At 43.4% G+C, this 18,337-nt stretch overlaps 2 protein-coding genes across 5 annotated transcripts in view; one reads left to right on the top strand and one right to left on the bottom strand.

The window, feature by feature from the left end:
- Fkbp3 (FKBP prolyl isomerase 3) overlaps positions 1-5,291 on the bottom strand; it is a 15,372-nt gene extending 10,081 nt beyond the window's left edge. Inside the window, exons 1-2 of the mRNA XM_055595299.1 lie at positions 5,137-5,291; positions 1,040-1,141 (exon numbers count right to left, since the gene is read on the bottom strand). Of these exons, the coding sequence (XP_055451274.1) occupies positions 1,040-1,141; positions 5,137-5,244 (210 nt within the window). The 5' untranslated portion in view covers positions 5,245-5,291. The remainder of the gene's footprint in view (positions 1-1,039; positions 1,142-5,136) is intronic.
- Positions 5,292-6,885: 1,594 nt separating this feature from the next.
- The window catches only part of Fancm (FA complementation group M), a 53,202-nt gene continuing 41,750 nt past the window's right edge, over positions 6,886-18,337 (top strand). For 3 of the 4 annotated variants that reach the window (XM_055595446.1, XM_055595448.1, XM_055595449.1), the window contains exons 1-5: positions 6,886-7,423; positions 8,050-8,222; positions 11,664-11,741; positions 14,747-14,905; positions 17,500-17,631. In XM_055595446.1, coding sequence (XP_055451421.1) covers positions 6,943-7,423; positions 8,050-8,222; positions 11,664-11,741; positions 14,747-14,905; positions 17,500-17,631 — 1,023 coding nt within the window. In that variant the 5' untranslated portion in view covers positions 6,886-6,942. The remainder of the gene's footprint in view (positions 7,424-8,049; positions 8,223-11,663; positions 11,742-14,746; positions 14,906-17,499; positions 17,632-18,337) is intronic. The other variant, XM_055595447.1, reaches the window with a different exon arrangement.

The following is an 18,337-nucleotide window of genomic DNA, read 5'->3' as shown; positions in this document are numbered from 1 at the left end:
TATGATATAAGTTCTAAGTAAGCACCATGATCCGGACAAACAACTCAGGCTAGAAAGAGTATGTACACTACTCACAGCTCCTTCAATAAAATTTTCGGTAGATGGTGATCACTTCATAGTAAAAAAAAATGTTAAAGAACTTTTTAAAATCTGTTTTTCTTTAAGGCTTAACATCTAAACTAGTCTAAATTCTTTAACAACCTGTTGTAACAATAAAGAGAAAGCCAACTGACGTAATGGATTTATGACTTAAGAATTTGTTGTCTCAATTTGTACCAGTAGAAGATTTAAAAATCAGACACACAAAACTGCCTCCTTTAAGGATACCTCACACATTCAACAATGTGGTAAATTAGCCTTGCTTGCTATGACAGAAAGTTCAACTATGATCACAGCTTAAAACAAACAACCAAACAAACAAAACACCCAAAAAACAACCAAACAAAAAAAACCCTGCAGGTGAAAAACCCTAACTCATTGTTCAAAAAGAAAGGTTCATTTAAAATCTGCATGTGGAAATACTTTTTTTTGGGGGGGTATGGGGAGGATGGGACAGGGTTCTCTGTGTAGCCTTGGCTGTCCTGAAACTCACTCTGTAGACCAGGCTGGCTTCAAACCCACAGATCCACCTGCTTCTGCCTAAGTGCTGGAATTAAAGGTATGCTCCAGACATGAACTGATTGGCCTGCTCGTTGATCATTTTGATCACTTACTCCTGAGGGGGCAGTAGCCTTACTAGGCCACAGAAGAAGACAATGCAGCCACTCCTGATGAGACCTAATAGACTAGGATCAGAGGGAAGGGGAGAGGACCTCCCTTATCAGTGGACTGGGAGAGGGACATGGTTGGGGAAGAGGGAGGATGGGATTGGGAGGGGAGAAGGGAGGGACGTACGGGAGATAAAAAGTGAATAAACTGTAATTAATAAAAAGAAAAAAAAAGACAAACAAAACAACAACAACAACAAAGGCATGCTCCACCACAGCGTGGCAGAAGTAACATTTCTAAATGAAACTCTTAATAGGTTCTTATCACTTACCTTACTTTCAAAAAGATGGTTATAGGCAGTAACCAAATGGTCCTTATTAGCAGTCTTAGCTACATTTTTTATGTTTCCCAATAATTTATGTTCTGCAAGAAACTTCAAAGAAAAAAAAGGTTATTAGTTAAAACATTTTCCCTTGAGCAGGAAGGATCTAAAATTAGAAAACAGAATCTGGACTGAGGATGTAGCTCAACAGGTAGAGTGCTTCCGTGGCATGCACGAAACCCTGGGTCCAAACCACATGCCGCATGAACTGCATTTGGTCATGCACACCTAAAATCCTAGTACTGAGAGGCATCAAGACCACAAGCCAGGTATACAGGGAGCTTAAGACTAGGCTGAGATGCAGGAGACCCTGTCTCAAGATAAGAAAAAACAGAAAATGGGGCCTGGTGTGATGAAGTTATAGACGGCGGCAGGATGATCCCTTGAGCTTAGGAATTCAAGGCCAGTCTGGCCAGAGAGTAAGAACTTGATTCAAAACAAGAAACTTAGAAACAATCTTTTTGTGCTAGCTGCTATGTTTTCAATAGTAATAATGAAGAAAGAAACACTGTTTTATATACCATTTTTAAAAAGCAGACTTTAAAATATCAGGTATTAAAGTGATGGAATTATAGTATATGTAGGAGACAGATTCATTCTGACCTTTCTCCCATGACAGGACTCACATAAAAGAATAGCCATTAAGCATACTATAAGCAGCTACTCCTGGCCGAATGGTACTTGGCACACCTTTGGAAACCTCAAGCCATGTTGGATACCCTGACCTATCCACAACCCACTTTTGGGTAAGGTTAGTGTGCGTGATGTGGAGTCTTATTATCTGAACTAAAATCTTAGCTCTTACCCTAGACTAGCGATCAAGCTTTTCAAAAGACTCAGGTTTAGAACTAGAGGACAGTCTGATGACTTTGAGTTCAATCTCTGCATCCTGCATGGTAGGTGAGAACAGACTCCTGCAAGCTGTCCTCCACACACACAATGTAAATAAAGTGAAACAGACCCAGATCCTCTACCTTTGGTTCAACATTAGAAGTATATATTAAGAATGATGAAAGCTGAAGTGTAATGGTCTCTCACATAGGAGGAGACTAACAAACCTAAATTTGATTCCCAGAACCCAAAGAGAAAACTAATTCCTACAAGTTGTCCTGTGACCTCCACAAGTGTCATGGCACTCATGACCACACACATTATGCCAAAAACTAAATAAACAAAGCACCTCCCAGGCCGAGGCAGGATGGAGAGTTCTGGAACATCTTATGCTACATAGTAAAACCATCTCAAGAAACAAACAAAAAAAATCAAGCAACAGGGCTGGAGATGGCTCAGCGGTTAAGAGGACTGTCTGTTCTTCCAGAGATCCCAAGTTCAATTCCCAGCAAGCACATGGTAGCTCACAACCATCTATGAGATCAGATACCTTCTTTTGGTGTGCAGCTGTATATGAGGACAGAACACAGTATATATAATAGATAAATGAATGTTAATCTTAAAAATAACCTTTAAAAAAATCAAGCAACAATAATTAAAAAAAATCAATTCATGTTATGTTCATCTTAAAATCTGGTGAACGTTAAAAATCTTTTGTGTTAAAAAACAAAACAAAACAAAAAACCCCAAATAGCTGGGCTTTGGTGGTACATGCCTTTATTCCCAGCACTTGGGAGGAAGAGGCAGGCAAATCTCTGAGTTCGAAGCCAGCCTGGTCTACAAAGCAAGTCCAGGACAGCCAAGGATACACACACAGAGAAAGCCTGTCTTAGAAACAAGAAAATAAATAACAAAGAAAAAAAGAAACTTGTATGTCTGAGTGCCTGTGGATATACAAAAAGCATTCATGTTATGCTCAACTCAGGATTCCTCAGGTGGAGGTTCTTGCTTTCCATCTTCAGACTGGTTCCCTCTTACAGGCTGGCTGGCCTAAGGGCTTTCAAGGATTCTCTTAGTCTCCATTTCCCCTGAAACACTGTACTTACAGGCACATACCACCTCCTACAGCTTCGGTTGCTCTGGGCAGCCTAACTCATAGCATCATACTTGTGAGCCATTTCTCCAGCCCTTAATTCTGGTCTCCTTCCTTTACTGTATTTAGAAGTTCCTGGTCTCCAAATTTTCTTAATTTCTCAAAGCTGTTTTCTAAGAGATTTTTTTAAACCACTTTTTGTCACTATTGCATTTTTTCAGTCTTCCTTCCCCTCATTTTTTTCTTCTTTTGAGACAGAGTCTCAAAATATGTAACCCTAACCAGCCTAGAACTTAGTACGCAGACCTGGAACTCAGAGAGCTACCTGCCTCTGTCTCTGGGATTAAAGGTGTGTACCACCATAACCTCTACTCCTAGTAACAAAAATATTTTAAATGATAAAAGACTGGAGAAAGATGAGAGAAGTTGGTTATATAGAAGTAACCAATTACTTTAGCACTCTTGTGATTTCTTTGAAAGAGTCCAGAAAAGTATCTAAAATACAACTACAGCTCAAGAGAAAATCCATTAAGCTGGCATAAGGGTCTACTTGTAAAGGTATCTTTTCCTTTTCACTCCTGTATATTCGAACATAGTTCTTACTCTTACTACATGTTATATAAATACTGGCTGAACTATATCCTTATGCCAGGATAATTATGCATATGTAAGGATGTGGAACTCTGAGAGTTCTTGAATCTCCCCCACAAGATCCTAAGTGAAAATACAGTCTTTTCAAAAGAACCTAGAAAGCCTGGTTGGTGACCTGTCTGTATTCCCAGCACTCACACACAAAGGTAGGCAGACTGCTGAGTTCTGTGAGTTCAAGCCCAATCTGGACTAGGACAGCCAAGGCTACACAGAGAAACCCTGCCTCAGAAAAACAAACCAAAAGCAAACAAAAACAAACCTAGAAACTTTAAAAAATGGTAAAACACAGGCATGAGTATGTAAATGATCGCTGGAGAATATCCATTTAAATGGATGTCACCAGAACCATCTTTTGGTCAGGGCAGTGGTACACCCCTTTAATCCCAGCACTCTAAAGGCAGAGGCAGGCGGATCTCAGAGTTTGAAGCCAGCCTGGTCTACAGAGCTTATTTCAGGACGGCCAAAGGCTACACAGAGAAACCCTGTTTCAAAAACCCAAAAGGATTTTCTTACTTTGGAATCACAGAACACTAGATTTTTGACATTTTAGAATCTGAAAAACTGCAGAAAACCAAATCCAGGCTGGACCTTCTATTTCTAAATGGTAAACACATGCACAACGCGTCACCATTCAACAATTTAACGAGGTAGAGAACACATGGTGGCTTATGCCTGTTACCCCTAGCACTTGGCAAGGGGATCAGGAGTTTGAGGCCAGTCAGGGCTACGTGAGACGCTGCCCCCCAAAAAACATTAAGGGGAGGAGGGTAGCCAGAATGAATGATATTTCTGAAGGACAAGGCAAACGAGAATAATCTGTAACCTACAAATGGGTGGTTAAGATGGAGACAAAGCTGAAAACTTAATTTTTTTTTTTGAAAAATTTCAGAATTTTTTAAATCTGAGTGCTTATAAGTATGGAGCACATTATAAAAAAATTCGCATTTAATTCCCCTAATTATAAAGTTATTTTGTAAAAGATTTCGTAACAAAGTTAAACAGTAATGTATGGGTTTTTGAAAAATCAGATTATATAGTTCCGTAGTTAGTAAACAGGTAAGACAAGCAAGATGCACACGAGGCTCCCACAGATTTTATAGCCCTCCCATTTCGCCGTGGCCAGCACTCAGCGCCCGGGAATCATGCACTCCCGATTCCTCGCCCCCGCCCCGGACGCCAACAACGGAGGCTCCTTTTTCTCAGGTCCTCGGCCCTCAGAGATCCCGAAGGAGACTTAAATATACGACGGCAGCTCGCTCGCCTGCCCTCGGAGACAAGGCCAGTCCCCGGAGAAGCTGGGGCGGCCCAAAGGGCGGGAAGGTGCGAGCTCTCGCGGGTCGCTCGGGCCTGGCCAGCATGGGCCACGGAAGGCGAGGGCGGGGGCACCGAGGAATCCGGGATGTATGGCATCTCCGGGGGGGTGAGGCGGCCCCAGGCCGCCCAGGCCTGGCCTCCCAGATGCCTCTGGTACCGAATCTGAACCGTGATCCTGCAGAAACTTGATAATGTCCTTCTTGGGCAGCTGCTCGCTGCGCAACTGCTCCACGGTCCATGCACGCTGCGGAACGGCCGCCGCCATCTTCCCCCACTGCCTCCGCTGCACTGAGCCAGCCCGCCTCAGTCCCGCGCTGCCCCGCCCCCGGGGCGTGGCTTGAGGGCTGCGCCACGCTGGAGGGGCGGGGCCTCCGCCTCGGAGTCAGCTCACCCTTCCTGCGCAGCCCCGCCCCTGAAGCGTGGACGGGGCATGCGTCGTGCTCGATGGGGGGGCGGGACTTTGCCTTTCTAAGCCTGGGAAGTTTTGTCGGCGCCTGGCCCGGAGGCTGCGGGATACTCAGGGGCGGGGCCTGAATGGGAACCGGAGGTGGCCTTGAGTGATGTCAAGCAAGGCTGAGCTGTGAGGGCTTTGTTGAGTTCCACAGCTGAATGCAGTCAAGAAGTTAAGGCTCGGTAGTTTGACGCTTTGTGAGACGTTTTTTTGGGCATATACCTTGTCTTTAAAGGTACAGGCTGTAAACTGTTTAAAGAGACTAAGAACAGCCTTCCGGTTTTCCATCTCATTTTATCTAGTTCTACGCTAATCGCATCTGAATTGACTTAGTCCTTACCCATCAAAACAAGTTACACAAAACTAAATAAAAACTTCCCTCAAACCAAAAGACAGATGTTCGTCTACACACACATTTGGAAACTCGGATGGAAGAATGTACCTCTTTCCGATAGTGAGGGTGGCATACAGCAGGAGGTACATGATGTGTTGGTACTCTGCTTGTCTGAAGCACAAAGCTATGGCTAACAGAACGGCACACGGACGCTTACTGCTCAAAATCTGTGATTATTATGTAATAGTGCAGATACACACCGCAGATACACTGTATGCCTTGGGAGCCTGTATAGCCAGCCCCTTGCAAGCTGAGGGAGGACACTGGCCAGTTCAGGACCATTTTGGTCGACGTGGTGAGTTTCAGGCCAGAGTAGGCCTCAGAGCAAGACCCTGTGTGAAACACAAGCATATGGAGGAAAAAGAAAAAGAAATCCCATGACAGAAACTTGTTTTAGTTTCCCAGTGAATACAGGGCCAGAGCACATTTACTTTCTTTAGACAAGCAAAATGTTAAAATGATGGGTTGCCATTTCTAACACGGAAGACTACGTTTTCCTCAGCACAAATGGAGAAAAATATAAATTGTTCAATTCTATCTTACTTTTGCTTTTATTCTCATCTTCAGGCTTAAATATTCAACAACGTTAAAGTCACAAATCATGAGTGAATACTTTCCCTGAGATCTCAAAGTCATTATAAGTGGTTGCACTTTAGCAATGACACCTCATCTTTGGAAGCAAAGTAAAAAACTACCTTCTAGTATGTACTCGGGGTCTGGAAAACTCTGTGTAGCCAAGGATGACCTTGAGCTCCTGATTCTCCAGACTCCCCCTCAGGCAAGCGCCACCCCGCCAGGTTTTCGCTTGTATTTAAACCCTCTCGGAAGAGGTAAAGGAAACAAGAGCACATGCAAAAGCTTGCAAAGAATACTAAATCCAGGAGCGGGTCCCGGGACGCACGGGCAATACGCATGCGTTTCGGCGGGGTTTCCGGAATGGCAGCCAATCATATCCCCGCCGCCGAGGAGGCGGCGGCTTTTTCAAGCTCACGGCTGCGGCCGGTCCCGCCTCCGGGGTTCCAGTGCAGCGGGCGGGGCGCCGATGGGCGAGCGAGCCCGGGCGGTTGCGCTGCGGGCCGGCCGGCTTCCTCTGCGGAGCCCCGCTGCTGCTGGGCGCCATGAGCGGACGGCAGAGAACGCTCTTCCAGACGTGGGGCTCGAGCCTCTTACGAGGCGCCGGCGCTCCGGGCTGCGGCCGGGCGCCCTCGCCTGCAGTGGCGGAGGCGCTGCCGGAGGAGGAGGACGACGACGACGAGGTGCTGCTGCTGGCGGCGTGTGAGGCGGAGCGGAGGCTCGATCCCGCGGACGGCGGCTTCTGCGCGGCCGCGGGCGCCCTGTGGATCTACCCCACCAATTGCCCGGTGCGCGACTACCAGCTGCACATCTCCAGGACCGCGCTGTTCTGCAACACCCTGGTGTGCCTGCCCACCGGGCTGGGGAAGACCTTTATTGCCGCCGTGGTCATGTATAATTTCTACCGCTGGTTCCCTTCCGGCAAGGTGGTCTTCATGGCACCTACGAAACCCCTGGTGACGCAGCAGATGGAAGCCTGCTTTCACGTGATGGGCATTCCGCAGTCCGACATGGCTGAAATGACAGGTATCGGAGAAAAACTAAACTCTGGGAGAAAGGCTCTTTTTTGGAAATAACTATGCAGGCGGACGATTTCCCCAGTGCAAACATGTTCATTCTACATTCTTTCGCCTGTCGATAGCGAAGCCAAGTCAGAAGCATGTAGACTTGCTCTAGTTACCCGCAGAGATAGCTTGTAAATTGCCAGTGCTTTGAAAAAATTGTGTGTGTGCTGAACATATTTCTTAGCATCCTTCCCAAGAAGCGTTTGTTCCCTGAGGAAGTTGCTTCTCCTCAGATCTTATGTTCTTCTGTGGGAGTTACCTAAAGACATTGTAATTGCAGGCTTAGATGAGAGTTGGGTTGCTTCAGAGCTCCAAAATGTAACCAGAGCATGAATGTATTCAGAAAGTAAACCACACTACTTATACTCTTCAGATGATGGTGGTGTGCAGTTTCTGAATGTTTTGGTATGTGTTTCTTCGGTTGTGTTTTGAGACAGGGTGTTGCTGGGTAGCCTGGGCTGGCCTGCAACTCCATATGTAGAACAGGCTAGCCTTGAACTTGGAGTTGTCTTCCACCTCAAGCTCCAGAGTGCTGGGGTTTCAGGGGACTGCCATCACACCCTGCTCCACTGTCACTTTTATTCACAGGTTCAACTCAAGCCCTCAACAGGAAGGAGATATGGTGCAGCAAGAGGGTCCTTTTTCTTACACCTCAGGTCATGGTGAATGACCTGACTAGAGGGGCTTGTCCTGCTGTCCATGTAAAGTGTCTCGTGATTGACGAAGCTCATAAGGCTCTTGGGAACTACGCCTACTGCCAGGTAATGCTTTGTCAAATGCTGTTTTGTACAGAACACATACATTGTTAAGGAGTGTTTCTGGGGATAGGTCTCAGTGATGGAAAGTATGCCTAGTGAAAAGCATTACAGTCACTGGGTCAGAACAGATGGTGATGGGAAGTACATTCCCTTGTGCATTCAGATCTGTGTCTGCTGGTTTTTTTTTCTTTCTTTCTTTTCCTTTCCTTGTCCTTAACCCCTTCCCACCTCTCTCTTTTGAGACAGGATCTCACTATGTAGCTTTCCTAGCCTGCAACTCACTCTGTAGACCAGGCTGGCCTGGAACTTGAAGAGCTCTGCGTGCCTCTGCTAGAACTAACAGTGTATGCCACCACACCGCTGCCTCCCTAACTTTAGCAAGGCCATTAATGTCAGATATGGGTCCTGTTTCTTGGCTTCCTTCCCAATAAGGACTTTCCAGTTTAAGAGTTTGCTTCTCCTCATATCTTTTGCTCTTCTGTAGCAATTGTCTAAAGACAGTATATTTGCAGTCTTACATAACAGGCTGCCTTGACACTTGGGCTTCATCAGCGATCCAAAAAAGAAACATTCCAACGAACTGTCAAATTGTTCTCCACTTAGAGTACCTGACATAAGAGCAAGTAGGCAAGACTGTTTATAGTCTATAGATAAGCCTGGGCTTAGTTTAGGCAATCATTTAAAGTGGGGCATAGGTGGAATTTGGAAGTAATCCAATTTTAGAAGTGGATCTATAGCACCATCGTTTGGCCTTTGGGTAAGATGACAAACACTTGTCAGTGTTGTAAGGCGTGAGTGACATACTGTATCCAGCACACTTATCTGTGCCTCCCACTTGAGCACTCTGAAGAGCAGAAGCAGCTGTGTTTGGTCTTAGAAGTCATTCATCTCTTTTTCACTAAATGGAAATAATCCCCTCCTTCCCTCTTCTATTAAGGCGACACTGCCTATTCTGTCCTACTTCCATATTTGTCATAAAGGCAGTTTTTACAATTTGGGGGTTTTTAGCTGTGTATGTAGATGCACGTATGTAGATGAGCGGGTAGGTTTGTGCACCTGTGAGTGAAGGTGCCTTCAGAATCTAGATTAGGTTGTAGAGCTAGAGTCCCAGCTCTGCAGCGTGGGTGTCGGGACAGAACTCAAGCTCTGCAAGAGCAGTATGCATCCTTAACTGCCTGGCTGTCTCCTGAACAAGTATCTGTTGCTACTTTTAAAGGTATCACGTTTGGAGGTATCTGTTGCTATTGTGATTGTTGAGATAGGGTCTTTTTGAATCAAGGTTGACCTTTGGCTTGGAATACTCCTGACTCAACCTCAAGTGTGGAAATTATAGGTGTGTGCCATCATAGCCGGTGTCTGGAGGTGTGTCATGTCCATGCAGTAGATGAGGAGGATATGTGTCAGTGGAATTTTGAACTTTTGAGTACAGATCTTTAGAAGTACAGAAGTACAGTAGTGCAGAAAACAGGTAGTAGCTAAAGCCGGCGGTCTTTCCAAAAGGGATGATGCCAGGTTGAGGACAGAGAGTAGGAATTAGAAGAGAGAGAAAGAAGGAAAGCCAAAGACATGGATTTCACTGCCAGTTCATGGATTTGTAGTTATCTTGGAGATAAGAAGTATTGTTATTGTATTACTCTGTATTATCCTAAGGAGTATTTTTCCTTCTTTGTTTCTTTCATTTATTTTAGGTTTTTGAGTCACGGTTTCTCTGTGTAGCCCTCAGCTGTCCTGGAACACACTTTGTGGACCAGGCTGGCCTTGTACTCAAAGATCCACCTGCCTCAGCCTCCCAGATGCTGGTAATGTATCCATGAGCTACACTGGCTTCACTTCTCAGGCATGATAGTTTGCTAGATGTACTTGTCCTCGGTATATGTAACACAGAACGTTACTTGGCCCAAGACCTCTTCATTGTCTGAACGCACCCTTTGCATTCTGGTTCTCATACAGCAGTTTATTTTTTACTTGAAGTACTAGGAATGGAACTCAGCATGCTGGGCAGGCAGACTACTACTGATCATCCCCAATCCCAATAACTTTTATTTACGTGTTTTGTTATTGTTGTTTATAGACAAGGTCTTACTTATGTGGTCCAGACTGTCCTTGTACATGCTGTAATCCTTAGTTTCCTGAGAGTTGAGGTTGCAGTCTCCCACCGCATTCATCCTAAAAAGGTTATTTTTTATTTTTAAGCACCAATCCAACCTGTGGGTCATAACCCATTTGGAGGGAGTTGAACAACATTTTCACAGGAGTCACCTTAGACCGTAGGAGAACAGATATTTACAGAAAAATTACAGTTAGGAAGTAGCACCGAAAATGATTTCATGGTTGGGCTTTACCATAACAGGAGGTCCTGTATTAACCGTTTTCAGTGTTAGCAAGGTCGACAACTACTGGCTCATATCTTCGTTCCTGCACCCTTGCCTTTGCTTTTCATCCTTCTGCAGCCTCCGAGGATACCACTTGTAGCACTCTGCTGGCTAGTTTTTGTCAACCTGACTTAAAGTAGAGTCACCTGGGCAGAGGGAATCTCAGCTGTGGAATGGCCCCGTCAGAGGCCTATGTATAAGTCTGTGGGTCATTTTCTTGATTACTATTACTGTGCAGTGGCCAGCCCACTGTGAGTGCTGCCACCCCTGGCAGGTGCTTGTGAATTGACTGAGAAAGCAAGCCTCGCACTCTAGGAAGCTGCATTCCTCCCCTCCGTGGTCTCTGCTTCAGTGCCCGCTCTGATTTCCATCATTTCACCCATTAACTAACTTCTAAGATGAAATAAACCCTTTCCTCCCCAACATTGCTTTTAGTTAGTGTTTCATCACAGCAACAAAAAGCAAAGCAAAGTGAATACTGACACAAAAGTGGTTATTGAGACCATTTTATCTTGCATGAAAGTTTTTGTTTCTGCCGTGCTGGGGAAGAATCTTAAGGCCTTCCTTGTACATGCTAGGCAAACATTTTCCTACTAAGTTAACTCGTCAGGCCTTTCTATCACTTCTAGTTTTCCCTTCCGTTTCTGTACTTCACTCTGTAGCACAGGTTGGCCCAGAACTAATCTTGATTTTTAACAATTCTGCTATCTCAGCCTCCTGATTTCTATAGTTATTGGTGTGCCCCATCATGTTTGCCTTCATTAGTTCCTGGAGTAATTCTACAGAACTCTGCCTTATGTATAATGGTTATATGTCCAGCATATATATGTGTTATTTATATAACTACCTTCTATAATGTTTTGCGCATTGGTCGAGATTCAGTGTGTCATGAAATCTAAATCATTTGTTTATGGAGTGAAATGATTGGTGGTATTTCCATACACCAGACTATCAGTGTATCAATAGAGGAATAATGATAACAGACCATATGTAATACCTTGTTCAACCACTGTTGAACCACTGTTATTTTCACACTGAGCAGATGAAATTAAAGAACTTTTTTTTTTTTAAGGTTGTAAGGGAACTGGTCAAATACACAAATCATTTTCGAGTCTTGGCTCTTAGTGCCACACCGGGTAGTGATATCCAGGTAAGTACCATGACTTTCTATTTACTATGTAGAAGAAAATACAAATTTTTTATATGGGGCCAGATCAGTTTTCCGTTGTAGTGTTTATTTGGTTTGACTTGAGGACTGTGGCATTTCTACAACTGTAGAAGTTCCTTTATGTTAGTAGCAGCATTTGTCTCTCCGTCTTTTGTGTGTGTGTGAGAGAGAGAGAGAGAGAGAGAGAGAGAGAGAGATAGATATTGGGCTTTATGTAGTCTAAGGTGGCCTGGAAAGACCTTGACTTCCTTATGAGAGAGAGAGAGAGAGAGAGAGAGAGAGAGAGATATTGGGCTTTATGTAGACTAAGGTGGCCTGGAAAGACCTTGACTTCCTTATCCTCTCTGTCTCTGCTTCCTGAATGCTGGGCCTATACACATGCCATCACTAGGCCTAACTTCACGCTGTGCTGGGGATGAACCCAGGTTATAGTGCATCCTAGGGCAAGTACTCTGCCACTGCAGTAGATCCCTAGCCCAGGCTTGCATTTGCAGTGTGACTTCTGCAATAAAGACCCATGTTCTCTCAAAACCATGTTCACGTACTCATTTCTTTGTGTCCATGAGCTCTAATGTGTATTTACTGTTTTTCTGTGGACCAAATCGGGCATTATTTTGTCGCTGGTTGTCCCAGCTTTGCCCATTGGGAAGATTTTGAAATGACTTCTATGTCTGTTAGTCCTGGACCACCACACCAGACCACCTGTTCCTTTTTCAAAATATTCCTTAACTCCCTGGCATCACAAAATAGTTAGTATTCATTTTTTTTTTTTTTTCCTCTCTTCTGACCATGGAATCAACCATTTCTCTCTGGGAAATAAGAAAAATGCAGACTTCCCCTACTTGGTGCAGGTCATGGAATCTGGGCTTCATGCCTTGCATGCAGTCTGCCATTTGAGCAGTACCCTAGTCCCCAAGTCAGAGTCTGAGTTGTACTGCTGAACATGCCGATCTCTAGGTAGCATGCTGTTTGTCTGCTGGTGCTTTCACCGCTGCCACGCTGCAAGGCTCTTTCTCCTTGCATAATCTTTTGTGTTTATTTTTTGCTGATTCCATACTCCATGCGTAGTCTTCCTGACTAGTAGAAATTTCATCTCTTCTTTTCCTCTTTATTCTTGTTTAAACATGCTTAATTTTTCTGTCAGCTATTAAATCACTGCTTAAATATTCCATTTAAAAACATTTATTTTAACGAAATCATCAAAAGTCAGCTTTTTTTTTAAAAAAGATTTATTTATTATGTATACAATGTTCTGTCTGCATGTACACCTGCACGGCAGAAGAGGGCACCAGATCTCATTCTAGATGGTTGTGAGCCACGATATGGTCCCTGGGAGTTCAACTCAGGACCTTTGGAAGAGCAGCCAGTGCTCTTAACCTCTGAGCCATCTCTCCAGCAAAAGCTTCTTTTTACTGTGCTACATTTTCTTTTTATCATTTGTATGTGTGCATGTGTGTTCTTGCTTGTGCTTAAACACAGAGCTCAGAGGAAGGTGGCAGGCATCTAGCTTCGTCACCCTCCTCCATATCCCTTTGAGACAAGACTTGCCGCTGAAGCTGGAGTTAGGCTGGTAGTCATCCGGCCACCAGGCTCTTCTGGTGTCCCTATCTCTACCGCCATAGAAGCGAGTTGTAATAATGTACATACAGTCACACCTAGCTTTTACCTTTTGTTTTTGTTTTGGCTTTTTGAGACAGGGTTTCTCTGTGAAGCCCTGGCGGTCCTAGAACTCACTCTATAGACCAGGCTAGCCTCAAACTGACAGAGATATGCCTGCATCCACCTCCCAGGTGCTGATATTAATGACATTCACCACCACTGCCCAGCTCTTTACTTTTTAATGTGATACTTGTATCCAAATGGAGGTCCTCATGCTTTCATACCAAGCACTCTTACCCACTGACTCATCTTTCCAGCTCTATTGTTTCTTAATTTAGAATTTACCAGTATCTGTTTCCTTCTCTTTGAAACATATTTATTATCTTTTACTAAACTATAAAATACATGTTTGCAGTGATTAGGCCTATTTTAGCAATAGTTTATCACTGACTGAACACCTGGCTCATGAAATTTACTCAGATAGTAGCTCACGATTGTAATCCCAGCACTTACAGATCTAATGCAGGAAAATCACCTCTAATTTGAGGCCATCCTAGGTTATATAGTGAGATCCAGGCCCATCTAGCTACAATGAGACTGTCCTAAAATTATTAATAATTAAAAAAAATCCCAGGGAACAAGAAAAATTGTTGAGTGAATAAAATATAAAAAATATTGTTGGGTGTGGTTTTGTACATGCCTTTAGTTCCATCCCCGAGGAGACAGAAGCCAGCAGATCTCTATAAGTCTGAGGCCAACCTGGTCTTTGTGGTGAATTCCAGGGCAGCCAGAGCTATACAATAAGACCCTGACTCAAATACATAGATAATAATAAATGAAAGCCTTCTTTCTTTTCTTTCTTTCTTTCTTTCTTTCTTTCTTTCTTTCTTTCTCTCTCTCTCTCTCTTTCTCTCTTTCTCTCTTTCTTTCTAAGTCAGAATTCTTTTCATTTTGTTTGTTTTTCAAGACAGGGTTTCTCTGTGTAGCCTTGCCTGTCCTGGACTTGCTTCATAGACCAGACTGACAGAGATCCACCTGCCTCTGCCTCCCCAAGTGCTGGGATTACAGGTGTGCACAAACGCACTGGGCTTCCTTTCTTCTTTTATGTTTGTGAGACAGAGAGAGTCTCACTTTGTAGCTCAGTTGAAACTTAGTACAAAGGCGCTAATCATAGTGGCAGTGCTGTCGTCTTCTGATTCAGTAGTTGTAAGTCCCACTGAAAGCTCTAAGTGAGGGAAATTTACCTCAGAAGGTAGTACATCATATATCTAGTCACTGATCACTGTATTGTTATGTTTTTTATGCAGGGTTTTGAGGTGTACTTCAGGCTAGCTCCAGACCTGTAACTGAGATCGCTGTCTAACTTACACTTCACTGCTTCTGCACAGGCTGTTCAGCAGGTAATTACTAACCTGCTGATTGGGAAGATAGAGCTTCGCTCAGAGGATTCTCCGGATATTTTGCCTTATTCTCATGAAAGACGAGTTGAGAAGCTCGTTGTTCCCCTTGGGGAAGAACTTGGAGCCATCCAAAAGACGTACATCCAGGTAAGCGATTCTCATCAGTTTGTGGTTCCGATAAATAAACAGGTAATGGAATTATTTCAATTAGAGTAGAGTAGAATATATGTGCAGAGTTTCGTTTCATATAATTATAAAGTTAAAAAAATCTCTGAAATTGAAACTTTTGAGGTTCGTCATCCCTATTTTCATATGCACTAAACCAGTTTTTGTTTATAAAAATGGGCCACTTATAAAACATTAATAGCTTTAAGGCAGATGTGGTGGTGCTGGGATTGCCATTGCCTGCCTAATGAAGACATATCTAAAGGACTCTGGGCTTTATCTTTTCTTCAGTAAAACAGATGTAACCTAGTCCAGACTTGAACCTGTGCCCTGAGTGGCCCATCTACTTGAGTATTAAAGTTAGAGGAATTGTGGGAGGTCTCTGCAGGCTTTATAGAAATGGTGTGGGTGAGGGAAGAATGAAACTCAGTTCAGCCCGATTTTTGCAACTGGTGCTGGGCCAAGATTTCAAGAGTCTGACGTCAGCTCATTTATTTTTGCCATATTTAATCATAGCATAGTTGAGGGGAAAAGTTTTCAGATGACAACAGTTAACTCAGTCCCATGAGTCAACAAAGCTTAAGACATGCTTACATTAAAGCTCTTTACAGACTATATATGGTTTCATCTGTAAGATGGGTTCTTGTTGACTTACAATGCTCAAGACAAGGGTCTAGGGAGAATGAGGTAAACAAAATCCCTGCGGGCACCAGGATTGGCCCATCTCTAAGATAGCAGAGAAGTCACTTAAGCTGTTGTAAAGGACAGGTGGCATTTCTCACAAGGATGAGTTTTATGGCCTAGAAGTAACACTCAAGGTTTTACGGGAACAGTATCTGGGAAAAGTAAGACGTAAATTTGGAGAGATAGAAGTGGAGACCACCTCATCAGACAGCAAAAGATTACCAGGTTGTAACCTCATTTTCCCCCAGCATTCCGGGGAAATAGCCAAACATCTTCCCCCTTTGGAGAAACCATCTGTGTGTTTAACTGACTTCTCTAGTGCTTTTCTGTGTGCACAAGAACATTTTTGCCTTCAACAAGGAATGTGGCAACATTCCCGGTGAGTGTGTGTGCATGCACACATATGTATTCTGTGCATGCCTGTGTGTTCCTAATGGTATGACTACATCCTGCTCAGTCTGTATGGTGGTACTTATATGTATGTATGATTCAAAGCTGACCATTAGGTGTTAAATAACCAGTTGGTGTGCCTTTCCCTGGGAAGATTATTTCCATTGTTCTCAGCATTCCTTAGTTGCCTGTAGTTCTTTGTCTAGGGTTGAGGCCTCATGAGCTGATTGTATTTTTTTAAGTGAACCTTTGAACTACAGTATGAAATACACACATATTCATTGCCCACAAACTGTGGCTCTGAATTTTCACAAAGTGAACATATCCTTAATTCAGCCAGAAGTTTCTTTTTTTTTTTTTTTTTTTTTTTTCTTTTTTTTTGAGACAAGGTCTTTTTATGTATCCCTACCTATCCTGTAACTCGCCATGTAGACCAGGCTGGCCTCAAACTCAGAGATCTGCCTGCTCCTGCCTCTTGAGTGCTGGCAGAAGGTAATTTGTAATATTCTTAGAATATGATTCTCAAATGGAAATGATTTTCCTCCTCAGGTAATGTCTGTCAGTGTCTTGACTTTGTTGTTTTGACTGGGAGCAAGGGACAGGGTAGAAAGGGGGCCTGGTGTAGTTTCTATTACTCTTTCTGTGTCAGGCCAGGACATGACTGCCGTCCTACAGTGGAGAGAATAGCCATCCCAGAACAAGGAATTCTCTGGCCCACTTACCACATGCCAGCTTTGCAGCCAGTGATTAACTGCTAGAGTTTTAGTTTTGAGGCAGTTCTGTCTGTCCTTTATAGTCTCACAGGAAGAACCTTGTGTTTTCTAATCTTCGTCTTCGGGGATTAAAGGGGCTTCCCCCCCCCCCCCCCCACACACACACTTATCCCACTGAGAGATGGGATAAAGTTTCCCTTTCTTCAAATTTGAGCTTGCCCTGATTTATAAATAAGCTGGTAGGCCAGGCATGGTCACAAATACATTTATTCTCAGCACTTGAGAGGCAAAGGCAGGCAGATCTCTGTGAGTTTGAGGCCAGCCTGCTCTGCATAACACATTTGGGGCCAGCTAGAGCTACATAGTGAGAATTTGTCTGAGAAGTGGGGAGGGAGGAAGGACAAGAGAGAAGGAGGAGAAGAAGGGAGGGTGGGAGAGGGGGAGGAAGGAAGGAAAGAACAAAGTTGGGGCTGTTTGATGGTGGAGCACTTTGCCTTTGCCTGCCTTATGTAAGACTTTGGGCTCAACCCCCAATGCTGAAAAAGAAATGAAAGGAAGTAAATACTGTGTTAAAACAGAGTAGAATATCATTGACTATATGCTTCTGTTAACTCTTAGGTAGATGGTGTCTGGATATAAATGCCAGTGCTTTGGAATTTTGATGTCTTCTGTTTATTTACAAATTAATTTCATACTATATTTTACTAAATACAAAACTTTTAATATATGACAAAATCATTGTATTTGAAAACAGAAGTAAGCTTGAACTAAGTTTCTTTTAAATTTCAGATTTTGGAAGCATTTGCCAGTTCTTTGATTCATAGAAATGTTTTGATGAAAAGAGATATTCCCAATCTAACAAAATACCAGATAATTTTGGCAAGAGATCAATTTAGGAAAAACCCATCCCCAAATATTGTGGTACGTATTTTTAAATACATTTTGGTGACTGATTAAGTGTTTATGGAATGCCTGGTGAGAACTAAATGGTAATCTTTAGGTATATATCAATTAGTTTAATAAGAATTTACTTAAAATTAATTGCAGATGGGGTTCACATTTGTAATTCTTGCACTTGGAAGCTGAGCTGAGAGGATTGCTGTCAATTCAAGAACATCTTGGGCTATAGTGTGAAACTGTATCTCACATAAAAAGAGGAGAGGCAGGGGCATGACTCAGCAGCTAAAAGTACTTGCTACCAAGCCTCATGACCTGCGTTCAATCATGGAAACCCATGTGATGGAAGCAATAACTCATAACTCATGTGTCCTCTGGCCTCCTTGTGCATGCCATGACACAAATGTACTCATACATACACATAATAAATTGATAAATGTAAATAAAGCATTTAAGAAAGAATTTAGGTATGGTTTATATAATTTATGCTTTAATTAATTTATGTGTGTTTGAGTTTGAGCACATGTGTCCTGGCACTCATCAGAGTTAGAGAACAGTATTCAGGAGTCCGTTTTCACCTTTCTCCTTGTTGAGAGGCGGCGTCTTTCTTTTTGTTTGTGCTGCCTTGCATACTCCAGACTAGCTGGCACACCATCTCTGTCTTCCATTTTGCCATAAGAGTGCTGGGAATAAAAATGAGCCACACCACATCACGGGTTTTTGTATGGTT

This window comes from Psammomys obesus, unplaced genomic scaffold (genome assembly GCF_907164565.1).
Source record: "Psammomys obesus unplaced genomic scaffold, mPsaObe1.curated_primary_1811, whole genome shotgun sequence".
In the NCBI taxonomy this organism is placed as follows: domain Eukaryota; kingdom Metazoa; phylum Chordata; class Mammalia; order Rodentia; family Muridae; genus Psammomys; species Psammomys obesus.
Note: the sequence above shows the minus strand (reverse complement) of the source record. Positions and strands in the feature narration are given on the sequence as shown.